This window comes from Azolla caroliniana, unplaced genomic scaffold, assembly GCF_043228905.1.
Source record: "Azolla caroliniana isolate FFs.n. ecotype wild unplaced genomic scaffold, voAzoCaro1.0.p SCAF_14, whole genome shotgun sequence".
NCBI classification, from domain to species: Eukaryota; Viridiplantae; Streptophyta; class Polypodiopsida; order Salviniales; family Salviniaceae; genus Azolla; species Azolla caroliniana.
This window is the reverse complement of record NW_028230449.1, coordinates 12,765,681-12,791,747: the sequence shown is the minus strand read 5'-3', so window position 1 is coordinate 12,791,747 and position 26,067 is coordinate 12,765,681. Positions and strand designations below refer to the sequence as shown.

At 37.5% G+C, this 26,067-nt stretch overlaps 5 protein-coding genes and 2 long non-coding RNA genes across 8 annotated transcripts in view; 3 read left to right on the top strand and 4 right to left on the bottom strand.

Moving 5' to 3' along the window:
* LOC147855498 (putative pectinesterase/pectinesterase inhibitor 32) lies at positions 1 to 2,852 on the top strand. 2 transcript variants are annotated; one of them, XM_087330151.1, is made up of 4 exons: positions 1 to 1,493; positions 1,602 to 1,716; positions 1,932 to 2,523; positions 2,558 to 2,852. In XM_087330151.1, exons 1-3 carry the CDS (start codon positions 47 to 49, stop codon positions 2,521 to 2,523), a joined length of 2,154 nt encoding a protein of 717 aa, XP_087186277.1. In that variant the 5' UTR covers positions 1 to 46; the 3' UTR covers positions 2,558 to 2,852. The 2 variants fall into 2 exon arrangements, with proteins under 2 accessions (XP_087186277.1, XP_087186276.1); XM_087330150.1 differs by having other exon boundaries at positions 1,932 to 2,852.
* Positions 2,853 to 3,157: 305 nt separating this feature from the next.
* Positions 3,158 to 5,053, bottom strand: LOC147855497 (uncharacterized). Its single transcript, XM_087330152.1, has 3 exons — positions 4,218 to 5,053; positions 3,642 to 3,767; positions 3,158 to 3,517 (listed from the first exon to the last, which is right to left on the bottom strand). Exons 1-3 carry the CDS (start codon positions 5,024 to 5,026, stop codon positions 3,367 to 3,369), a joined length of 1,086 nt encoding a protein of 361 aa, XP_087186278.1. The 5' UTR covers positions 5,027 to 5,053; the 3' UTR covers positions 3,158 to 3,366.
* A 4,858-nt stretch (positions 5,054 to 9,911) lies between these two features.
* LOC147855496 (uncharacterized) lies at positions 9,912 to 12,916 on the top strand. Its single transcript, XM_087330222.1, has one exon. The coding sequence runs from the start codon at positions 10,064 to 10,066 to the stop codon at positions 12,563 to 12,565; it is 2,502 nt and encodes an 833-aa protein (XP_087186348.1). The 5' UTR covers positions 9,912 to 10,063; the 3' UTR covers positions 12,566 to 12,916.
* A 119-nt stretch (positions 12,917 to 13,035) lies between these two features.
* Positions 13,036 to 14,009, bottom strand: LOC147855495 (chaperone protein dnaJ 20, chloroplastic-like). Its single transcript, XM_087330223.1, has 2 exons — positions 13,632 to 14,009; positions 13,036 to 13,447 (listed from the first exon to the last, which is right to left on the bottom strand). The coding sequence occupies exons 1-2, from the start codon at positions 14,007 to 14,009 to the stop codon at positions 13,307 to 13,309; spliced, it is 519 nt and encodes a 172-aa protein (XP_087186349.1). The 3' UTR covers positions 13,036 to 13,306.
* A 6,072-nt stretch (positions 14,010 to 20,081) lies between these two features.
* Positions 20,082 to 20,386, bottom strand: LOC147855494 (uncharacterized). The gene is made up of 2 exons (XR_015530804.1): positions 20,271 to 20,386; positions 20,082 to 20,194 (listed from the first exon to the last, which is right to left on the bottom strand). It is a non-coding gene; the product is annotated as an uncharacterized LOC147855494 (long non-coding RNA).
* LOC147855493 (uncharacterized) lies at positions 20,188 to 26,014 on the top strand. The gene is made up of 12 exons (XM_087330296.1): positions 20,188 to 20,371; positions 21,556 to 21,602; positions 21,950 to 22,006; positions 22,094 to 22,166; positions 22,252 to 22,307; positions 22,584 to 22,750; positions 23,151 to 23,390; positions 23,755 to 23,903; positions 24,184 to 24,317; positions 24,417 to 24,697; positions 25,186 to 25,322; positions 25,426 to 26,014. Exons 1-12 carry the CDS (start codon positions 20,264 to 20,266, stop codon positions 25,456 to 25,458), a joined length of 1,482 nt encoding a protein of 493 aa, XP_087186422.1. The 5' UTR covers positions 20,188 to 20,263; the 3' UTR covers positions 25,459 to 26,014.
* The window catches only part of LOC147855491 (uncharacterized), a 45,474-nt gene continuing 44,864 nt past the window's right edge, over positions 25,458 to 26,067 (bottom strand). The window contains exon 2 of the long non-coding RNA XR_015530805.1: positions 25,458 to 25,960. This is a non-coding gene — a long non-coding RNA (uncharacterized LOC147855491). The remainder of the gene's footprint in view (positions 25,961 to 26,067) is intronic.

Below are 26,067 nucleotides of genomic sequence, written 5' to 3'. Positions count from 1 at the left end.
TGTGTGTGTGTGATGGTGATGGGGGAGTGTATCTTGTCCAGTAGCCATGATACAACGTGATGAACATACAAGATATATATATATATATGGTGATTTGTCGATTTGTCTGACACAACACACCAATGGTCTCCACTCATATATTAGTCTTCTCAATTCACACTATATATATCATCATGATCCATTCATACTACATTATCCAAGGCTTATACAAAGGGCATCTAACAATATATTTTCTTTTACATTATTCATGATGAAGCTTTTCTTCTTGTTATTCAAGCTTAATATCATCTTACCACTAGCAATATGCTATATTACTTGTAATGTTTCGTGTACTATTATTTCCCATGCACAACTTGTATCAAGCACTAATTCGACATCCTCTGCTAATCCGTCTCCAACCGACGCGATCGGCATAATTTGTAATGCAACTGTTTACCCAGATGTTTGTAGCAAGAGCTTCTCCCAGACCAACCTTGGCTTCCTCAAGAATGCGAGTGCACATACACTTGTCTCAATTGCCCTTAAAGCCGCATCCGTCATAGTCAAAGAGTCTCGTGTTGTGGCCAAGTCTTGCTCTACCAAGGGTCCCCAACCATTCTTAACCCCCTTGGAGCTCCAAGCTATCCAAGATTGTATTGCTCTCATGGACATGGCAACTGACCAAGTCGGTCTTGTCATCGCCAACTTGTCCACCATTGTCACACCCGCGCCCGAACCTGGTGCCGGTCGGTGGCCAGAAAAGCATGGGGAAGCATTGCTGGATTTGGAGGCATGGCTTAGTGGCGCATTGAGCTTGCAATCGACATGCGCCGATGGTGTCACAGTGAGCATACCCTTCTTCTTATCATCGAGTAAAGCAGGTAGCGATTGTCGGGCTCGGATCCTGAAGTCGCAAGCTCGAGTGTGGGAGGTGCTAACAAATAGCTTGGATTTGGTGAAGAAGCTGGCTAGCCATGGGGACAAGCTAGCCAATTGGAAACACCAGAAAGGGATCAAGGCCCAGCCTAGAAGACACACATTGGACACGGATACCGAACTAGTCAACAAAACTAGTCAAGATGACAATGTCGAAAAAACTAGTCAAGGCGACAAGGTCTATTCCGTCGGCAAAACTAGTCAAGGCAACAATGACGAAAAGGGATCTTCCGGCTTTCCCCATTGGGTTACCCGCCCGCAAAGGGAGCTCCTCCAAGGATTAGCAGCAGGTCCCGCTTCACTGAGACTAATTCCCGACCTAATCGTAGCCAAAGACGGGACCGGGAATTTCACGACGGTCACGGATGCCCTAGCCAGTATAGATGCCGCGGACTACCTTCTGGCCGGACGACGCTTTGTCATGTACATAAGGCGGGGTGTTTACAACGAGACATTCGAGGTGGACAAGAGCTTGGTAAATCTCACGTTCATCGGGGACGGGATCAATGCGACCATCATCACCGGGAGCAACAACGTGGGGAGCGGGAACTACACCACATTCCGAAGCGCGACCGTAGGTAAGAAAGGGATCTCTCTCTCTCTCTCTCTCATTAGAGAAACCCGAATTGTCTAACTGTAGATCATTAAGTTTAACCCTAAACCCTAAAATCCTCGGGGGATGCCAGGCATATCGGCTGTCGGATTTTGGGCTATCGACATGACTTTCCGGAACACGGCGGGGCCTCAAGGATACCAGGCGGTTGCATTGCGAGCATCAGCCGATCTCGGGGTCTTCTACCGGTGAGTGAGCTCATATCTGACTTATATAAGAAATTTAAACCCCCAACCTAGAAATAAGTAGTACTCACTGCTTTATGCATTGATTTAGCACATTGGGAAGGGTTTCTCATGTTTTTCTTCGTTACAATTTCGAGTCACATAATAACTCGAGGATTCGGACCCGTGAAAGATTAAACTCGTGTTAATTCATTGTATTCCTCTTCCGAATTTGCCAGGTGTGGCTTCGAAGGGTACCAAGACACGTTGTACGCGCTCGCGGCCCGGCAATTCTACCGCGATTGCCACATCTACGGGACCGTGGACTTCATATTTGGGAACGCGATCGCGTGCTTCCAGAACTGTGACATTTTGTGCCGGAGGCCGCTAAAAGGCCAACAAAACACTGTCACGGCGCAAGGCCGGAAGACGAGCGTGGACATATCGGGCTACTCCTTCCAGAACTGTAGCATCGTCGCATCCGAGGAGCTTGTGTCCGCCAATTTCACGGTCGCCTCGTACTTGGGGCGTCCGTGGAAGGCCTACTCCCGGACAGTCTTCATGGACTCTTTCTTGGATAGCTTGGTAGAACCCGCGGGTTGGTTGTCTTGGAACTCAAGCGACCCGTACATCGACACGTTATACTATGCCGAATACCATAACTATGGGCCGGGGTCCGCGACCAATGGACGGGTGGGTTGGCCCGGGGTGCACACTTCCCTCAACTACACCGAGGCCCTTTCCTTCAGTGCCGAGAATTTCATCCTTGGGAGTGCTTGGCTCCCCCTTGATGTGATCACCTACACATCCTCTCCTTCTCTTCTTCACTAGGTTCCATATCCCCCCTCACCTTTTCTAGGTTTAGGGTCCACTATGATGAAGAAACAACAAGGTGGCCACACATAGAAGTGCCCTATTGTTAGCTTCTATGGACTCACAACCTAATAGCAATGAACACTTAACTACATAAACTACTTTTCTTGTTGTAATATCCATGTATGATGTCTACTAGTTGAGATCCCCTTTCTCTCTTACTACTAATCCTCAATGGAGGACATGTACTCTCCCCAAGAGTAAAATAAAATATAGGAAATAAGGAATAGATAGTCCGCCACGAGAACAAATTTAAGTGGAATACACGAGTGAAAGGCTATTGGATATATATGGGGCAAAGAAAAATTCCATTTTGCATAAACTTCCTCCTAAGAACTTTAATGGTGTGTCTTGCGCATGCATGTCTGGGTGTCTAGGGTGGGTGTGTACAACACTATGTGGCACATACACGCCTACAATAATTAGTGAGTCGGTACCATGATTAAAATTTTTTTGACTTGTGCTATCCCCCCTTTGCAGTTTCTAGGTACTTCAATGCTCATAGTGCTACACTTCAAGGTTCTAGTTTCATTGTCAAAAGTTTTCACGATATCTTGATACAATTTGTAGAAAAAAAAATCATAATGTCAAATGGTTTATTTCAGAGAGGTTTGAATAAAAAATGTAGAAAAAATGATCTTAATGTCGCTTTACTACATGCCATCCCATATACATATTTTGATGTGTTTCTTTGTATTTTCCTAAATAAGTATATACAATTGAGCCCCTGTCATGGATAATGTGACTTAATGCCTCAAAGAGGGGTGTAGACATGTCACATAAGCACTACGTGGATAGAATTTAAGGTATAGTTCGTGATTTTCGTGAGGAGGATTGTGGATGGTTATGTTCTCCTTCATAAGTCACAATGAGCATGCAAGGATCATCAAGAGCACGCTCCACATGCTTCTTCGCAGGGCAACCCTTCACACCACTACATTTGTAATAGCCCCTACAAAACAAAAAGAGTTAAGTAAAAGAGTATGTTGAACATTAGGAGGAAAATGTATATATGTAAATATACATACACACACACACACACACACACACACACACACACACACATAAATGAGCACCTTGGGTAAGGAGAGCCTTTTATTGGTTTTTGGCCATATTTTCTCCATGCGTAATTGTCCAATGGGATGTCAGCAATTTTCTCGCTAATGGCCGGGACTCGAGTAACACATTTTTTCTTCAATTTCCTAGAATGAGGTAAAAAATTGAGTCAATATTGTGATATACTATGATATGTAGAAGACCCTCATTTTCTTGTGACAGGGTGGGGGAACATAACCATATCCCCTCATTCATACATACATACATGTTGATGTATACAAATGCACACAAGTACATGTATACATGCATGCATACATACATGTTGATGTATACAAATGCGCACAAGTACATGTATACATGCATGCATACATACATGTTGATGTATACAAATGTGCACAAGTACATGTATACATGCATACATACATACATACATACATACATACATACATACATACATACATACATACATACATACATGTAGAATGGATACAAATGCACACAAGCACATGTATGTATGTATGTATGTATGTATACTATGTAGCAAGCTCTTAGTGGGTTCACGTGAAGTAGTTAAATGGATTCATGATGAAGCTTACTTGTGTAGTTTTGAAGCGCAATGGCATGATGACGATGGTTGCGGGTAGTCCCCCTCCATTAATTTGGAAGAATGAGTGGGTGATTTCCTTTTCTTCTCTAGGGATTCTTGTGATTGATTGGAACTTGGAAGTGTCACGGAACCTTGCCCTATGGAACCTTCCATGGGCATTGCATGGGCCCCAAAAGCTCCAAGGGCCTTACCAATTGGTGTACATGACCCCTCATCTTTGCTCATATTAGTCCCCACTATATATCCACCATCACCATTGCTAAAACATGGTTCTTCCTGCCCTAATCTTCCATCATTACCATCATACTTAAGGAACCACCCGATTTGCGCTAATCTACCGTGATCCCCGTGGCCGCTAGTCGTAGTGAATGGATCCAATGCTTCCATGTTGAGATCAAAGGAGAGATTGCTTCCACTTTGAATGGATGATGAGTATGAGGAAGTGGAGGAAGAGGAAGAGAAGGATGATTTACTGAAATGTATGCTAACCTCATTATCAGTTATGAGAGGATCATAATTAAGATCAATAAGATTACTGGTAGGTCTACTCTTGAATGATAAGTTATCACGATAGGCTAGTGAGCAAGAATAACTAGAAAGGTCCGGTGTAGGGCTATTGCTAGGGCTAGGATTAGGACTAGTTTTTGGGCTATTAATTTTAGGGTTAGGGTTAGGGTTAGGGTTTGGAGATATTCTCATTCTAGCATGACCTTTAATTTTAGGAAGGGGAGGACATGAGACGGAAGGGATCAAGGTATGGAGGTTAGCAATATGTAGGTCAGGCTCTGAAGGCGCCATAGCCAATCTGCTTCTGTGTGTGTCAGAGAGAAAGAGACTGATAGACTGAGATGAGATTTCTTCTCCCTCCTCTTTCTCCTTTTTAATGGTAAGGAAGAGAAGTTTGACTGCGGTCAAGACCCCATTGACGCATGTAAAGCGTCTTGACCAAGTACCACTGTACATTGACTTGACCCAATTTTGCACCCCTTTGACTATTTCTCCCCAATTTCCTTCTTGAGCTCTTCTTTTCATCTTCCCTGTTAAATCCTCTCTTCGGAGCCCACCCCCCCTCCCTCCCTCCCCCAACCATGGGCTCTCACAATAATGGCATTATTTCAGAGCTTGAGACCAGCTCTCACACACGCCACACCCAAGTCTGTTCCTTGAAACACCCCATTTGATTCGAACCTCCCGAGGAACCAACGTTTTCCTTCTCCAGAAAGAGTCGAGTTTTAAAAAATAATCCCTATGAAGGCATTTTACGGAAACTGCCTATCTTTATAGTAACCAAAAGTTGAGATGGCATAGTTGAAGTCGGGTTCTTCCATGCCGAAGAGGAATTTCTAGACCAAGTCTGGTAACTAGGTAGGTTCTTATAGGCTTGTAAATGTCGAGGAGCCCTACTAAGCCATTCGGTAAAACTTTCTAACGAAATGTTGTTCCATCCAATGATGGAGTTTCAATTTTGAATATGGGGCCATTGGTCGTTAATTGTGTCTAGCTACTCTAAATTATTCATACATAATTGATACTTTTTTAATATCGTTTTCACGAAGCTTTGAAGACCATGGACATGTTTCCAATTTTAGCCTTGGTCATGAGTTTTTGTCCCTACATACTGACCATTTGAATTCGTTACTCAATTCATAACACAACTTTACCTAGTGCCATTACAAGCTAGCCTAACACTTACTAAGTTACTTGTAACATTATTTTTCATCCATGTGGTTGTTATTTTTAGTTTGTTAGTAACTATGTTGACAAATCTTAAAGACCACGTGTAGATATTCTTGTATAAACTCTACAAAAGTGGAATTTTATATGTCAAAATAAGGAAGTAAATAAATTTCTTAATAGAATACTACAAAATTATCTATATGTGAATTAGCATAGGATTAAATATTGCATTTAAACAATTCATTGATCACCATCCTCTTTAGAAGGCATGTGGGAGTGCATATGTAGTGACACAAGCCTCTAATTCAAAGAATGAGAAGTAAGTTGTAACTCACTAGGGTATCCTTTAATATGTGTGATCAATTATCTATGAAAATGCAAACTTGTAGCCTAGAAAACATAGATAAATTTCACCAATCTCTACAACTTGCATGAATAACAATAGAATGTTTTCAATGTAAAGGATGAATATGATACTTTCTTCCAAGACAATAGATACTCTCCTTTTTGTGTTGAAATGATTGTCTGTCTTTACCATTTAAGATCTTAAACAAAATGTCAAAAATGCATTATTGCCTAGTTGTATGTAGTTATCTCTCATAATCTTACGATTAACAATGTTATGTATAACACCTTACAATGCAATCAAGACTATCATCACATTCAACATCTAGCATAAAAATAAACATGGGTATGAAGTAGCTTATTCAGAACTTTCCGAAAAGTGCATCGTTGTTTGGTCTCCAGATCCCATAGAAGTATTATTTAGAGGTTGATACATCAAAGGATATGTATCCATAAGAGACTTATCAGCTCTCTAATTTAACTACGAAATTTTAGATGGCTGAAATCTTTAACCGACTCCATAAAATTTGAGCACGATCATAATATCACAAGCCATGGAATGTTCTGTAATGCGCATAGGCTACAAGTTCCAGAATACTTTTACTAATTGAGTTAAATCTAGACAAGCATGTGACGTTGCTAATTGTTTCAAATTTTTAATAAGGGGTCATGCATAGGAAAGGTCCTTAAGGTCTAGTTTTTCAGATAGATGGCTAGATAAATGTCACGCACCCATGCGACTAGCTCAAAAGCAAATAAGTGAGTGATTCACCTAAGTTTGAATTCTCCATGTTGTTTTCGTCAAATCAATTGGCTAGCATTATTAGCTTAGATAGAATGTAGTCTACAAATTCCTCGTCAAATGATTTTATGCCATGTCATCATCCCTTTTTTTCATCAAGACAATAGGTGTGCACCAAGCTCAAATTATTGAATTATGCACTTTCTCAAAAAAATCTTTAGTAGATAGTTTCAAAAAGACTAGCATAACCTTACTAAGCACTTACGTTTGTGTACCTAACCCAAGGTACCCTACAAACTCTAGATGTTGATGTACCATCAAAGTCTTGTTGAATACCCTTAAAGATCTCAAGGGCCAATCAAAGAGAATGGAAACGAAGGAAATTCATTGTTAATTGCAAACGTTATCATTAGTTTCAGCATTTGGATTATACTTTGACCTTTTATTCAAAACCCTTCATGACAAATCTAGACTCAAAATTAGGACTTCCAAGAAATGGCATGTCATCAATGCATATGTGCATGGTAAGGTCATGATGAGGGATTTCCTAAACGCGTCACTCAACTTTGGGTCGTGTTGTATGAAAGTTATAAACTTTTTCTCTAAAAAGCAATTAACAATCGGCATTGGTTCGGTTCAGTTTGAGAAGGTCCAAACCGAACTGGTTTGGAACCGAACCGCGAAACCTTTAAACCGAACCGTTAAACCTTTTTCAAACCGTTAAACCATTAAACCGTAAAAACCGCGGTTTCGTGGTTCAGTTTCGGTTTTCAACATAGGTCAATTTTTTAATTTTCTTTAATTTATAATATTTCATTATTTAGAATTTTTAAAATTTTTAAGATGTTCCTAAAATGTGAGAATAAGAGTAAAAATGAAAAGATTGTTTAAAAACAATTTTTAAAATTTTTTACATTTTTTTAAAAAAATTAAAAATTAAAAACCGTTAAACCATCTAAACCGCGGTTTTTTACAGTTGAAACCAAACTGAAACCGAACCTTGAACCAAACCGTTGAAACCGTTAAGCTGTTAAACCGCGGTTTCACGGTTCGGTTCGGTTCAAACCAAACCGTTGTCGATTGTTAAAAGCAATTCCAAACGTTCCCAAATCAAACCATTTTTCCTATTTGTTGATAGAGAACCATTTGAGAATATTCCAAAATTTTAAATGGTTGGATTATACTATGAGATTTTATTCAAACATATTCCAAATTTTTAAACGACTTAGATGAGGTCAAATTTTTCATAATGCATTGAAGGGCATGCTAGGTTAGGATATACATATTGGAGTCTGAATAGTTGGATTCTATTGCTTTGAATTATCATAAACATTAATTATTTACTTGACTCTCAACTTCTTATCTTGTGTTGTAATCAATGCATCTTGTTGTTTGTTTCCCATACTTCACCATAATATATGTCAACCCATTATTCTACTAGTTGGTCATTTCCCCTCGTGCAAACATTTATCAAAAGGTTTGCATGGTCAAACATAGCTATGACATCAATTTTCAATAATATGGTAACAATATGCACACCTTTGCGGAAATATTTACGCTCAAGAAAATGATGCCTTTTTATTGAGGTCTTCAACGTGGTTCACAAATAATTAGCCAAGACCTATGTGGTATTAGTTATTTCCCTTCTAGAGTGGGTGGTTAATTGCTATTAAGCATGGTAGTTTACGTATCTATCATATGGAGTACATTTGTGTGGTATTCATGGATGAGCATTGATTGAGATCAAGATTTTGAAGTTCGCATGGTTCAAACAAAGATTGATCGAATTCAACATAAGGGCAAAGAACATCGGGCACTAAACATCATTTCAATTTGTTAAGTGGATATATTATGGGTCATAACCATCTTTGTGGATGTATGCATGGCATCCACTTAGTGTGGACATGTATAGGGTGCCCACTACATAGTAACCCATAGTAACAAGAAAACAAAAAAAAATCTTCTAAATATGCATTAAGTTGTAGAGTGAAATTGAAAATATCATACACACCATACATGTGTGTGTGTGTGTGTGTGTGTGTGACTATGGACAATGTGGACAATAGGCATTCGAATATAAGTGTAAACAAACGTACTTTTGGATCCCTGGAATCAATCGTGATATGAAGAAGTGTGGAGACAGTAGTATCTCATGGAATAGAAAATTAATTAACGGTTTTCAGTTGGATGTAGTGGACATGCAACACAAACCAGCAAAATTGAATGTTACTTTGAGGTTTTCCATTATATATATATATAATGTGTTGCTAAAAGAAAGTGTGTTGTATGTTTGTGTGACCTCCAAAAAATATGTATAATGTGTTGCTAAAAGAAAGTGTGTTGTATGTATGTGTGACCTCCAAATAATATGTGGTGGCTACTGCTAGTGAGAGCTCCATTGAAATTGATATTGGAACTCTTCATTGTAGCATTTGCCTTCATTGGTAATGTTTGTGGATTGTTTTATATTCTAACTAGGGTTGGACAGATGGGGCGCTAAGGAGGAACTTGGGTTCACTCAATAGTAACTACTACTAACAACAAACAAGAGATTAGATGTTAAAGCATAACGTGAGGGCATTGCCTTCGGATAACCAGACTTTAAGCATGTCTCAATCTGATCTACCAAAAACAAGTGTCGATGGGCGTACGAGCTTAAGTTAATGAGACGTTGAGATTTATGGACGAACGGACACATGTTGTGGGGATCGATTGGGTGATTCAGAGAAGGCAACAGGGCAGGGCCTTCGGATTCGCCGCCTACCACGAGTTCTTTTAATCTGCTCCTGAGATGCGAGGAGTGATGTCTCACTCTCTTGAGCCCCCCCTCCTCACTACATTTCTTCATGACCTCAGAAGACAGAGACCAAAAATCTAGAAGAAGAAGGCCTCTTGATAGATGAGGCCAGAAATGTAATTTCCAGAAACAGTGCTCCCACGTTTGTAACACGATCCTTGCAGACAGACAGAGAGCTCTGCGTCACGACGAGCGTGGGAAAACCCTAACCCTCGGCTTCCCGCTCTTCGCCATGGAAGCTTTGTAGCCACCCTCTGCGAACGCTTCTTTTATCATGTCATTCTCGTCTCCATGGCGGCTCAGGAAACCCTCCCCGCAGAAGCTTCTTTGCACAAGGTTGTTTTCTTCTTCTGCTCCTTCTCGTGCTGAGAACGAATTTGGGTCCCACTGTGGAATTCAGAAACAGAATGGGTTTCCTTCTCAGTCTCTCAGAAAGGTAAGCAAGGTTTTCCAGCAAGATGTGAGAAGTTTGAATACTTGTGTTCAAGTAGAGAAGATAGGATCATCATTGAGTAATGATGAAGGAAAGGTTATATCTCAAGGATCAAGTTCATTGCATCGGAGTGATGAAATTAACAAACAATGTATGATCAAAGATTCAAATTTCAATGTAAAAAGTAATCTAATAAGTAGTAGAAGTATTGATGAATTTGAAACAAAATGGAGGAAAGATCTTAATGCGGAAAATGACAATATGGCGTCTAATTGTGTTTTTTCACATCAAGATCCAAGGATCAACCACAGCCTTGATGAAACTGAAGTAAAACAACAGAAAGATCTTAACGTGGAAAGTGAGGACATTGCATCTAACCTTGTTTTTTCACATCCAAATGTAAAAATCATTGCAAATTTTGATCAAGCTGAAGCAAAACATGGGAAATCTTTCAGCATGGAAGATGCGGAAATGGTGTTTAATCATGGTATTTCACATAAAAAATTGAACACCAATAATCGCAGAAAGAGTAATCATGACCATGATGAAGTGAAACAAGGGAAATGTTTGAACATAGAAAATGCTGAAATGAAGTCTGGTTGTGTTATTTCACATCATCAAGATGGGAAAATGGACAAGTCCAGAGAGAGAAACATTGATGAAATTGAAGCAAAACATGGGAAAGACCTTGACAGCATGAAAAATGGTGAAATGTTTTCTAAACAAGAGGCAAAGGTCATAAATGGTTTATGTAATTACTTAAGCTCTAATACTTGGAATGCATCCACGCATTTGTTTTTGGATGAACATACCACAACTCATATTTCTGATCGTATTGTAGCAAAAGTGATACAACAACAGAACAATTTGTCCATTGCTACCCCTTTTTTTCAATGGGCATGTGGCAAAATAGGCTATGGCATTCACTCTTGTCATGCGTACCTTGTAAATTTGGGTGAGAAAAGCCATTTTGATGAAATGTGGGTGCTTTTGGATCACATGAAAAATGCAAGCTGTTTGATCACTAGTGAAACATTTTCCATCTTTGTAAAAGCTTATGGAAGAGCTCGTCAACCTGAGATGGCCGTAGATGCATTTAAAAGAGCGATCACATATAATCCGATCATAGCTGATATGCATATTTATGGAGAACTTCTTAGAGCATTGTTTCTTTCAAGACTCATTGATGAAGCAAAGTTATGCTATAACCGAATCCTTAAGGATGGATTGAATCTCGATGCATATGCATTGTCTTCTCTCATCCGAGGATTTGTTATGTCATACAATGTGGCTGATGCTAAAGTGTGCTTTGATATCATGCTACGAGAAGGATTAGAACCTGATATCTTCACCCATAATGCTCTTATTGAAGGATTCTGCGAGCTTAATGCATTAAGTGATGCTATGGAAACTTTCTCCGCTCTTCAAAAGAGAGGACTTAGACCAAATGTGTCTACTTTTAACATTCTCATTGGATCATTTTGTAAAGTAGGCAGATTAGATGATGGAATTGATCTCTTTTCCAACATGAGAACAACATGCCTTCCTAATCAATCCACTTTTAATATAGTGCTTCAAGGGCTTCTCAATGGTGCCTCAATACTCAAAGCAATGGAATTCTTCAAATTAATGGAAAATGAAGGATGGGTAGATGCCATGAGCTTTATCTATCTATCAAATGGACTTAGGCAAGCAAAACAAACACAGGAAATGTATACTTTCTTGAAAACATTGTTTGCCAAATATGGATATGCTAATCAAGAGGTATGTATTGCTCATCTGCACAACCTATGCCACTTGGGAAAGTTAGATGAAGCTGAGGAAGTTTTCACAAACATGGTAACCACAATTAAAGATCCAAATATACCATCATATGCCATGATGATTAGTTCTTACTGCAGACTAGAGAAGTACGAGGAAGCAATCAATCTTCTTACCCAATTGAGATGTCGAGGTGGAAAAACCAATTCTTTTTGTTACACGCCACTCATTGGCGCATTACTGAAGAAGAAGAGGACAGATGATGCGATGAGGTATTTTGAAGAAATGGTTGAACTTGGCCTTGAAGTCAATAATATAACATGCAACTTTCTTCTAGAAGAACTTTGTAAGGAAGGCATGGCAAAGGATGCATCAATGGTTTGTCGGACGATGTTGAGCAACAGGCTCACAATTCGAAGTGGTTCATTGTTTTTGTTCATGAAGTGCTTGTACAAGCAAAAAAAAGTTGACGATGCTAATTTACTCTTCAGAGACATGTGTAAGATGCATTGTTTACCTAGTAGTAGTGGAATTTTGCAAGCCCTAGGTGTGGTTGAGAAGATGGGTATGCATACTCATTGAGTCTTACAATATTCTCGAGAAGAAAAGATGGGTGATACCCATAAATTCTGGAGGAAAGTTTATTTCATTAGCTTGGTTTTCCATGTGTCCATATCACAACTTCTTATCACTTTCTGCAACTTTGGTGGTAAATAAATGCGAACTTATATACATGAGATTTCATTAGATCGTTTAGTCTGCATTATAACCCTGTAATTGAAATATTTCATCACTCAATCATCAAACAAAGTGCAGTCTTGGAAGGAATGCATCCACCCACCCACTTAAATCCGATGGCATTTGATTGAGTTTAATTGGAGCATCATTTGCTCTCACCAAAAACTTTTCACATTGTAAACATGCTTGCTTTTAGCCGATCTAGTGATTATGGACAAAAGTTAATATTAATGCCTATACATATACCGCCATCAAGATGACTTTCTTAATACCTTTCTTAAAGATGATGCTCAATTTAGTTGGTGCAAGTATACATGAAGCCAAAAAGCAAGGTGTTTATGAAGAGGCAACCCATAGTGATGCATTCTCTGAGGTAGAAACTCGTTATTACCACCAAATTGCTAGAAGCATTAGAAGCCAAGGTATTTGAAGAGGCAAAATTTATTGAGAACAATGATGATATAAGCCTTCAGGACTCAAAATCTTCTCTTGAGCTAATCATACCTTGTTTTCTTGTGATTTATTACCTCTATTAATACTAATGATCCATGTTATTTGGGCTGCAATAAAAAAGTACAAGGGACATCACAAATTGTGTTGGTTATCACGATGTGCATTTAGTTTGCGGACAAGTGTGGCCCATGTGTCTGATTTTTGAGATTTCTGGGAGCTCCAATGTTTAAGCTCGGAAAGTTGGGTCTTCCATCCAGCCAAAGGTTGTGTTTCCTGGAAGAATAAAAAGAAAAACATTATAGCCTTGATAGCTGCCAACATTATATAGCTCATAACAATATGTTCGACTTGCAATGGGGTCAGGAAATAACAGAATGTCAAGCAAATGCTGGATAAATCAAAGGATGAGATATAGCAAAATAACAGGAAATTTTAACTGTATGTTTTGGAATTTTACCTTATTCCAAGAACTTCTACTGGTGGAAGAAGAAGAAGAAGAAGAGAGTCTGCCATGATCATAGATAGCTCTTCTCCTTGGATCAGATAGTGTTTCATAAGCTTCTTGGATTTCTCTGAACCTTGTTGTGGAATCCTCTTTCCTTATATGAGAAGGGCAAACATCCGGATGAGTTTTGAGAGCGAGTCGTCTGTATGATCTCTTTATATCAGAAATACCCACTTGTGGATGAAGCTCTAAGAGGTCATACAAACTCCTCCGTGCATTCATGACAACCCTTCCTCTGTTCCGTGCGCATGGAAAGCTCTCTGAGGACATATTAATGCTCCATGAATATGATGATGATGATGAATTATGTGTTGATGACAGATTATTCATCGTTTAAGTGAGAAACCCACTTGAGATCTGAGGCAATGGAACCCTAAAAAACGGTTAGTGTCTCCTCCTTATCGGGCTATGTCACAAAATTTGTCTTATGGAACTAGATTCCTCTGCAAAGAAATGTTATGTATTTATAAATAAAACAAAAAACTTGAGATCTGAGGCAATGGAACCCTAAAAAACGGTTAGTGTCTCCTCCTTATCAAGCTATGTCACAAAATTTTCCTTATGGGACTAGATTCTTCCTCCGTAAAAGAAATCTTCTGTATTTATATATAAAAACAAAAATATCTGTTTGGTTGGTTCCTGTTTTTATTTACTTCCAGGTGAGAGAGAAGATCTCTCTGATGTCAAATCGATTATGGGACCCTAAAAACAGATGCACACCATGACAGAAAGATAGAAATTCATACAAACATATATATATATATATATACCATGTTTTTATTACATTCTTTATTTATGTAGGTTTGATCCTATGCAGTGATGTATTGGCACAAAGGAGATGCCTCCTACGGGGCCGGGGGGCCCGATAGCATATCTTGAAACAGTCCCGAGATAAGACACACGTTTTTTCTCTGCTTTGGATTTGTTAATGCATTATCATTGCGGGCGAGGTGCCCTTCTGGATTTATTCTTTTATTCTTTCTAATGTTTCTGTTTGTTTATGTATATCATTGCAAGCAAGTTGTCATCGTGGGTTAATGAATGCAAGCACATTAAATAGAATGCCCTTACTTGTATGCCTTAGGCTGGTATCTTTTGGGAGAAATTTATTACAACTGCATGGTCTCGAACTAGAAAACATGATGATTTCTAATGTAGCAGCCCTTGGGTTGTTGGAAGTGGATTTAGAAAGCCAATTTTCTTTGATACTTAAATTTTCATGTTGAAAAACCCATGCCATCATGTTGAAAAGAAATCATAAGGTATGCTCATGAATCCACAAAATATATGATTTTGTACCTAATTGATTCGGGCGCAGATGCTAGAAGACCTAGTTATGATACTTCACGATTTCTATTGACTACATAGGGATCCATCATAAACATTTTGTCTTGTTTTCTTAGCATTTGTTGATGGTGTCCTAGTTGCAATGGAAATAATATTTTTTCCATTCCAACATCCCCATGTGGCGATAATATGTCTAGTGTGGAGAAACCTAGTGGGTTTGTAATAAATCTGTGTATGTAAGTTTCTCATGTGCTATACAAAGGTGATGCTTTTTCATATCATGCTTTGACGTGCAATCTCCTATTTTTATGCATCTTATGTAAGTTTGTAATAAATCTGTGTATGTAAGTTTCTCATGTGCTATACAAAGGTGATGCTTTTTCATATCATGCTTTGACGTGCAATCTCCTATTTTTATGCATCTTATGTATTTTTGTACGTTGGTATTGTTCCTTGAAAGGGTGCCATCAATGCTTGTTCACTACAACTTTTTGTTCATTGACTTTTTGGTTTTGTGGGTTAGAAGTACTTCTAAAAGGAATTGAATCTGATAAAAATACATGAATTTTCAACTAGAGTGCTATAAATGTTTGGTTATCTCAATTAGTTCATGTATGAAAAGGAAACTTCATGAAGTAAAAAGTAAAACTTGATTATGTGTGTGTGAAATGTGTTGAAGGATAAAAACGCCACATAATTAATAATATCCCCAAAATAGGGAGAACAATCATTTAAAGGAACAAAATAAGCATTTTGCAATGTAAAGATGATTTCACAAACTTATACAGTATCTTCAAAATAGGTCATCGGTCTTGTTAAGGAATAAACACAAACGAGTTTGTTGAATCGAAGGACTAATGATCGAGCATTCTATTGAGTGCACGTGGCATTATTGTGCCCAAAGTAACAACATTTGTTACACAATCTATTGCCTTCTTTTTTGTTGGTTGAGTATTGAAGTTGCATGTTGTGAGTCTCAATGTTTGAGGATCTCCATGTCGTTTAGCCACTTTGGGGTTTGTAAATGTTCATTGCTTAGCAATTTTATATGATGCAAAGCAAAATTTTATGTTTTGGTAGCAAAGGTAGTACTTGTCAAAGTATGAAGCAAAACCATCCATTTTCATTAATAATTGGATTGTGAAGAGAATGTGTCCACACAAGATAAATGTGTCAATATCCCATATGACTAGTGTGGTGGAGTGAAATGCTGAAAATTTTGTTTCCATGACCCAAGTGTGACGTGTCCTCTTTGCTCGTGACAACAAATATGTTGGCAGAGTTACTTTGTGTGTACATGTTTGACATGTTCCAATGTAGCAACTAGTATATTTGTAAAGCTTTTTTGTGCATCACTTCTCCTAGAGTATCACAACCTAGTCAACCCATGTTATAGCGTTGTGTGCATGATTGGATCTAACGTAACATTGAATTGACTTCAAGCAATCCAACTTTGGCATTGGCTGAAATCCTTCTAGTTCACCATCTCTAGACTCAACATGATTGGATATCAACTTGAAACATACCACCACATCGTTCATCGTATTTGAGGATTTGAGGATTGCATTGATAATGTCGGGTTTTGAAGTGTCGTGTTAAGAATATAAGAAAGTTCAATTGTTTGTGGACATGGCCATCATAGAACAATGGTGCAAAACACCACATCCTCTAGCTCACTAAAATTGTCCTAGTTACTTGAATATACTTTGTGCGTTAGTTACTTGTTGCAAATCCATGAGAAAGACATGTTGTAAAAGCTCTATGTGTGTATGCCTTAAAAAATCATACAACCTATTTTGGATATTTTCTTAAATTTGTAGCCTATTATGATCTTTCTATTGCATGAAATGTCTCAAAATCGAATACAATTTGTTGTCTTATTAAACCATTGGACTTGTAACAAAGTTACAAGTATTGGGTTGTATTGAAGTCAAAGTAGTTGAGTGATCTAAAAAAGTTAATGTATGGATACTCCAAGAATCTAACCTTACCAACTAAAACTTGATGTTCCTTGCATATTACAATGTTCCTTTTGAAGGTGTTTCCATTTAAGTTACGTGGAACAAGTCATTATGGGGAACCAATCTAGGAAGTTCCCTTTCGTGCAATGAAGAATCAAAATTGGTTCGTTGGCATAAATTGAATGATCTTCGAGACTATCGAATATCATCCATTCCACATCATCCAATTTTTTGAGCAATTAGGGTGTGATTATGAATTCCTCCTTGCTTTCTATAATATTTATACGTTGACTTGTCAGGATGTGTTGCTGGCCTTGATTTTAGTTAATTTTATTTATTTCTTTTTTGTATTTAGGCTCAATAAGTTTTGAATAAGAATCTATGGTTTTTAGGTTGCCAAGTCCACATCAAAAGGAATTTAAATTAATGCATTTGTAACACATTTATGTAAATGTTTGTAACACATTCATATGAATGCTCAACTCAGATTCACAACTTTTAGGAATGACAAAATTAATTTTTGTACCCCTAACATTCTCAAGTACACCCAAAATGAATGTAATTGCACTACATGTACAACTTGCATTTACCACTTTGAACACCTTGAATTTCTTCAAATAGGACATGTCTCTCTCATTTAAAGTAGACAAAGTTGAGGTTTCCAAGCGAAACAAACATATTGACTTTGTATAATTATTCTTAATGGCTTTCTGTTGAATTTAAATTTGGAAGATGGTTCTTGTTGAATGTAACTCTAGGTACCTCCACGAGAACATGAACTTCTTTTCAACTGTGGTTCAATGAAATCATCACAACTTTAATCAATATATATGGAAAACATGACTTTAACGAGTTTTGTTTTGTAAGGATGATATCTCACCTGACACTTGGAGACACCAAAATTTCTTTCTCTTCGTATTAGTGCTAATAACAAGAAGTGATAACATTAGTTAATTGGATTTGGTCGCTTAAGATAAGAGTGTTTCTAGTTAAGAAACATAACGCATATTGTATATTGTGTAACGAAGCGAGCACGGTTATGGTCAAATAATACAATAGATTGTCTTCTTATTTAAAGGGATAAAGTGTATAATCATAAACAACGGTTGTATTACTCTCCTATAAGTGGATTGTACAATATCATTATATTTGATTTTGTAAGCAAGATAAAGATAAACAATAATATGCTTGCATCCGGTTCTCAAAATCCCCAAGCGTGGTAAACATTATTTACTATGACTAACATTTAATGAGTAGTTGAGAGTTTGCTTGTGTTGTGGTTCTAAGTTTTACATTAATCTTAATTTGCGTGTTTGAGCATGTAAACATGAGCATATGTAACCGAGCTATCACAATTATGACATCTGGAAGGACAATGATTGGATTATTTTCTCTTAGTCGTAGTATGCATCGCTTAATTACAACATTCATCAGGTAAAAAGTTTCTCGAGCATCAAGAAGTCGCTTATGAACTTCGCTCACATTGTATGAAAATGTTTTACCTTGGGTTCTATAGATCACCAATGTGCGTCGAGAACGATATAAAATCTATGCATTTGTCTAGTTACTATTGGAGACCTACAAACAAATTCGGTCCTAAATCTATATGTTTATGAAGATGTAACAATGCAGTGTGTGAAACATACACATACACACAAATGTACGGAAGGGAGGACGATTTCGGACTACAAGAATGTTGGCAGTTGTCAAGAGGAGGCTATGAGTATGAGATGTGTTCATCACAAGCTTAGTGTTGCAGTGCATGAGCTTTATCACTACATCGTCATGTTTGTTTATTGATGCTTGTTCTTTTAGCCTTTCGTAAAATGCAAACTATTGGTTGTATAAAACAATAATTAATTGCGGAGGCATCTAAAGTCTCCTGACATACATAATGTATGGACAAAGTAAAGCGATGCTTTTTTTCCGTTGTTCAAATTAAATTAAATTATTATTTTTTGAATCGAGAAGTTGAAAGATGCAACCACCTTTAGCTCGAATTGTGTTTCATTGATGATTCCATTTTTTTCTTTTCTTTCAAAACATTGTAGGGCGAGTTTACACCCAATTTACGAGAACGTGGTGTCGAGAAACATGATAAAGGGAGGCAGTTCGACATTAAGTTGAGCAATTCGGTCCTGGAAGAAGCAAGAAGACGGATTCACATTGCGTTTTATTTTTCCCTCAATGGAAGGGAAGGGACAAGATGAAAACTGAACAAGCAGGGGATGGACACTTGCTGCTGTCGGAAAACAGAGATAGATGTGGTTTCACAAACATCGTGGATGCCTAGGCGAGCACGGAAAAAAAAACCACGAGATTAGGCGGGGCGTGTAAAGATCAACAACACATCGGGCTTTCTTTTCTGGGAGAAGAAGAGAGATTTCACACACCGCGCACGCATGCGCACACTCTTGCCTTTTCGGCGGTAATAATACATAGTGTCGAATCGGATCAAACACACTCTAGAGTCAACGGGGGAGCCCAAAAGCAAAAAGCAGAAAGCAGAAGGCAGAAGGCAGAAAAGCAAAAAGCAAAAACGCGAGGGGCAGAAAAGCAAAAGGCATATAAAAGAAGAAGCAAATAAGCTGCAAACATGCAAGGAGAGAAAAGCAGAAAGCAAAGAAGCAAGAAGAGAAAAGCAGAAAGCAAAAAAGCAAGGAGAGAAAAGCAGAAAGCAAAGAAGCAAGGAGAGAAAAGCAGAAAGCAAAGAAGCAAAAAGACAAAAGCAGAAAAAGCAGAAAAAGCAGAAAAGCAGAAAAAGCAGAAAAAGGGCGGGAAAGACGCCAATGAATTCAAACCCAAAAAACAAAAGCAAAGAAAATTCGGTCTTTTCCCTCGCATTCCTCCTCCTGCTTCTGCTTCTTCTGCTTCTGCTTCTTCTGATCCTTGTCTCCCTCCCGATCATCAATCCCCTGCACAATCTGCACAATCTCGTCGCCGCTCGTCCTCCACCAATCCTCTCGGCAGTGTGAATTTCCCTGCAACGCCTTCCATCTCCACTTCCTCCGCCAATCTTTCTTTTCGATCCATTCCTGCACCTCCTTTCCTCCCAATTCCGTCGCCTTATCCTCCAATTTCGATTGGAAGACAAGGTGCGTGGATCGGAATTGCGGCATTTTGAAAGGCTTGGTAATATTTTTTGACACAGATCCGCAGGAGAAAAGGCCAAATCAGCATTTCTGAGCGACAATTTCTTCCTATAATCTGTGACGCTTCTGGACAACAATGTTTATGAATCAATGGAGTTCTTCACTTCTTCCGGATCTGTGTAAAAAACGGAGCATACGTTAAATCTCTGATTTGTAAGAACAAAAGTAGAATAAATGAGAATCTATGGGACCTCATTTGTCTCCTTCTCTTCTGAGAATGATTCGTCCCTCTCCTTCTGATACCAGCGATAAATCTTCCACGGACCGCCATTTTGTTACTTGGACTGATCAGGTTTGTTTTTCTTATCCCAAACTTCTGAAATATTTTACGTATATGTATTCTCTAGGTAAATTGTTCCTGCAATTGTTCGAAAATGCTTGAGCTTTGTGTGATTTGCCACAAAAACTGCCCATTACGTGGGAAGATTTACAGTTGCATGTAAAGCATGAACTGTAGAATACAAGTGTAATTTGCATTTGCAATGTGAACTCGAACTTCATATGCTGAATAGAAGAACAGTGCAATTTGCACTTTTGCTACTCCCAAGTCAACTTTAGAGTTTGGAAATTAAGACTTTAGAGACTTCCAAATGTTGAATAGTTACATTGTTTGAGACAGTGTAGATTTGAAAAACCCTTCAAATGCTGAGCTAGCTATTAGTAAGGACATTCAAATGCTGAGTTATTCTTGTTAAGGAATAACTTCAAGTGCTGTTCAGAGCATTGACTCATTCCAATAATCTTGTTAGTCTCGTACAGACTTGAGGAATATTGTAATTTGTTACTAAAAATTTGTAAAAAACATCAGAACGCTGTAATCTTAAAAACATTTTTTTTACAGAAATGTAGTAAACCTTCATCTACAACTCGGCATTTTGAGTTTTTTTGTTTTTAAAATCATCTGAAATTTACCAAGTTCCTACGCCACAAGTGCAAACTACACAACAGCATTCAAAACGTATGATGAATTCAGACCAAAACATTGAGACGAATCATAAGTGAAAACTACACAAAAACTTGGTTTTCCTATACCTAAGTTCAATTAGGAACATAGACCATTCAAAAAGTACATCTAAATGAACACATGGAAATGGGTTCATATTACATAGGATTTGATTCAAGCAACATTTTCACTGATGCTGCATATTACATGATTCATGCTGCATGGTGTCCTGATCCTTCATAATTCTCTTTTTCTTTATAAATTCCCAAAATTTTATGTTGTGTCATCAATCCCATGAGGGTTGGTCCTTCTTTTCATTCCTTAATAGTAGATGTCTGTAAATCAATGAGCTAGACATATTATTTAGTCTGTCTCAATAGAATTGTTGTTTCACAAAATTTGTTATAGCATCATGAAATGAACTTTAATGTGATATCACACATAAGTTGTCATATGCAAGGAATACCATCTTATTTACTTTATTGCTAATTGTCACTGATTTCTTACATTCTTTGCTTATTAAATCAATGCAGGAAGATGAGGTTCTGAGAAATGCTGTGGGAACTTATGGAATTGAAAAGTAGGTTTTTGTTAGCCATGACTTGTTTCATAAAATTTGGGCCTTTTGGTTCTTGGGAAAACCTGGGAAATACCTGAGTTTCTGTTGTCTTCTCAAATGCCCTCACTTAACTCCCAAATGAGAGAAAAATATAGCAATTTGACCATATAACTGCTCAAATAGCATATAGACCCGTGAGAAATCACTTGCTCTTTTGAGAGTTGACCAAGTGCATCGGGGAAAATGAGGAAAAGTGGGGAGCATTTTAAGGAAATAAAAAGAAAAGCTTAGGAATCTTTTGAAGGTGTTTCTCTTTTCCCTTTTTCTGTCTCATGAGTTATATTCCCCTTGCATCTACACATGTGCAGATGGTCAGTTATTGCAGCCCAATTCCACAACAAAACTAGTCGTCAGTGCCGGCGCCGGTAAGAAGAAACTATACTTCATATCTACCAGATAGTATACATTCTATTGATCATCTTGGCCCTAACGGATCTTTATTTATTGAATAGATGGAATACTTACCTAAGTGTAGATTTCAAGAAGGGCGGCTGGTCACCAGAAGAAGATCAACTATTACTAGAGGTTTTGTGCATGGAATACATAATTTCATCTTAATTTGTTGTTCTTATATCCGGATTCTGATGAGAATATAATGTAATGATGATAGGCACAACGGAAGTTTGGCAACAGATGGACAGAAATAGCGAAAGTCGTGCCTGGCAGGTAGTTCTTCACATAGGCATAATAATCAAAATATCCCTTCTTTTTCTTACTTGTGGGTTATTTACCAGAATACCCCTCCCCACCTCTATAGCCAGTTCGTCCCCTATTTCTCTCTTTTGAGTTGACTGTGAAATTTTTTGGAATAAAACAAACTTAAGGGGCTATTTGGGGGGATAAAGAAAAGTTTGTTGTTTCTATTGAGGCCATTTCTATGTGTTTTTATTCAGTAATGCATATAGATAGTAACATATAGTAAATGAAATTGTGTCTGCGCAGAACTGACAATGCAGTGAAAAACCGGTTCTCTGCATTGGGCAAGAAGGAAGCAAAGAAACTAGGTATATCAAACCAAAACGATGCAGAGGCAGGAAAAATTGCATCTTGTAGAAGGGTTTTGGAGCCAATCAGCAACACCATTAATAAGAGAAGCAGGCAAGTATATGCAGCTTGATAATAAAATTGCAAAATAATGTTGGCTTCAATGGTAGAAAAGAATGATGTAATACGCTTAGCTGGAGAAGACAATGTTGACTACAGTGTGTCTCTTGTAATTGCATGATATAAGTAAGTGATTTGATAAGCCTAACTCAAGATGTATATAGGTACTAATGCAAGAGATGGTTACAAGAATCGTCAGCTGGTGAAGATATATTTAATATTTCTTTTTGTCACATCTCACAAGAGCTTTTGGAGGCCATTTGATTGGGAAACTGTGATCCCTTCCATTTTTAAACTGTGTTTTGATTGAGAAATGTTTTAGGGATCCTTTTAGATGGTGTTTTGACCTTTTTTTCAGGATAAGTTTTTGTGGAAAGTGGCTTACTGATTTATTTACATGTCCTAGGTTGAATGACGGTTGTAATGAGCTCACAAATCTACAAAAGCAGAGCCATCTTCATAACAAAAAGACAATACCAACTTGGAAATCTGAACAAAGCATGGCAGATCGTGCTCATCCTGTACATTCCAGAAAACCCCGCAAATCGTTTACACATTGTGATTTGAAACCTTTTCAGCACTCTGAAACAGAGCAAACAAAAGCCAACAATTATTGTCTTGGCAAAAAGTCCATTGTGAATGAAGGTTTGATTCAACGTAACTTTGATAACAATCACTCTTGTGCTCCCTAAGGAATAACTTCAATCCCATTCTCTTGTTCTCTCCACATGTATACTTGTCTGCAATATATTTCAATGGTATAGTGTGTGGGTTATACACATATTTAATATCTTCTTTGTCTACAATATATTTCTATTGCATAATGTTTTGAGAATATCCATATATTAGATATCCTGTTGTGTATATGTGAACTACGGTAGTGCAGTTCATACTCATATAGTTGGTATCTAATTTGTATGCAATATGTTTCTATGGCTCAATATGCATATTATAATCATATATATTATATCTAATTTATAGGCAAATTGTTCTATGTTTTACTTTGCAGATAATGCTAATATTCTGGACTTACCTCAAGAAATAATAACACCACCAAGACTCCCCCCTTCTCTTTCTCAGAATATTACTCTTTCAAATTCTGTTATTGGTCATAACGATGCCATGAAGTTGTGGGGTTGCACCAATGATGTTTGGAAGGTAGGTTTTCTTGACCTATGAATTTTATCATGTTCATGACAAATGAATGACGCAAAACGCTTATCCTATGATAGATTCTGATTCATTTCGTATGCATTAATATTGAAATACACGTTTTACCTCAGTCTTAATAAACATATTAGACAGTTTCTACGGTATGATTTTTGAGAAGCTTCCATAACATCTGAAACGTTTTGTGTGTCATTTAGATGTTAATATTATTTTAACCGCATACAGAGATTGATCTGTATATTGATATGGTTATATCTATTAATTGCAGCCATTTGATTGGGCAAGAACAGAGGTTAGCAAGAATCTGCAAACACATAACTATGATATAGAACATCCAAAACATGGAGAAGTAATTAATGCATGTTTTGAAGGAAAAGATCTACACTACAGTCCATATGGAAGGTGAGATTTATATCAAGAAAACAATCAACAACATTTCTTTCTCTCATTCATAATGACTTAATGATTCAAAACCTCAAATGTCTTCTTTCTTTGTTTCAGTCAAATTACATCTATATTCCGCATTGATGAAGAAATAGCCCATCACCATGAGCAACATGAGGTTGGAATAGGTACCCCTGTTATTCTTCGTGAAAGATCATGGAAAATAAGACATGAACAAGAAGGATTGGAGTGTAGTTCATCAAGTAATATAGGAAGTCATCAAGGCGATGATTCTACATCAGCACAGAATGACTGTTTCACATCTGTTCAAGTAAATCAAGCAATCATGGCTACGGATGACGAAGTGGAAGGTGTCTACTCCAATACTAATGGTCAAGGTTTGTTTTTCTTGAGCTTTTCTTTCTTCAAAGAAACCACCTGACATTTTAGATATTTATGACGATACCTCTCTGATAAAAACATAGGCAGAGTACCCCATGCTCTCTACAAGAAGAAGTAAACAATTACCAGAATACTTTGCTTCAAAAACTTAACTAGGTAGGTCAAAACACCAAAATATTCCTAGCTTGTTTTGGGTATACGATGGAATACCCTTAAATAAAAAAAACTTACCAGCATACCCCTAAATATAATAAAATTTATATCACTAAAGGGTAGTTTCTGGTCTTCAGTAAATCCCCATTGTTTTGCCCAAATTACTACTACAGAGCTGGGAGGGATGCTTAGGTAAATTTTGGAGAAATTTGGCACATAACTCAAGTGGGGTATTTTTACATAAAATGTTTCCCCATTTTTGCACTTGTAATTCCTTCAAGTTTCTCAGTGCTACATAAGTATATATATATATATGTCATGCTATTTCCAGGGTTTGATTGCAAAGACAGCAATGCGTCCCCAGTGTTGATTAGCTCTGCATTTTCTGATGTCTCCGCATCATTAGATTTTACATGGTATTCAGGATGCATGATAGATGATATACCGAGCCCACAATTCTCTGACAGTGTAAGTTCTTCCAGCTAACAACCAAGAAGCAAATTAAAATACAAAATGTTCCTTTGTGCATATCTCAAGATCAAATCCTTTCTTTCTTTTTTCTTTTGTACAGGAGAAGCTGTTTTTGTTGAGTGCATTTGATTAAAAAAAGCTCGGTAACTCTCATCTATGGTTGAGAGCAGAGCTTAATCCTTTTGTTTTGCTCAACGCCTACAGTAAGGAGCTGACATTAACCATTCAGTGTATAGATTAGTGTATTTTAGAAGATTGTTGTTGAGTCTTAGATACATGATATATTTATATAAAACTAATGTAAGAAATAAAAAAATCAACTACATGGATATAGTATATAGTTTCATATAGAGAAGCCAAGTCAAGTCATTAGGATGGGATTTAATCATAAAATAATGATCAAGATTTGTGTGGTTTTATCATGCTTGCACAATTATGGAGAGGGGTAGTTTCTGCAAAAAGATTGCATTTCATTCATAGTTTGAGAAAAAATGCACATGGTTGCTATTTGAGGCAACCAACAATGTAATGTTAATATTAGTTATTTGAGTATCAAGCTAAGGGTCATTGAAGGGATGTTTACTACAGCTAATAATTGCTTTCTTGTAATAACTGAATGATCATTAATGAATAACCTTCAACATGATCATTACAAGTTGTAATAAATAAATTCAATGAGTTTACGTGAAGATCTAATTATAGCATTGTTGGAGCATCGTCTTCATGGACACATAGACATTCT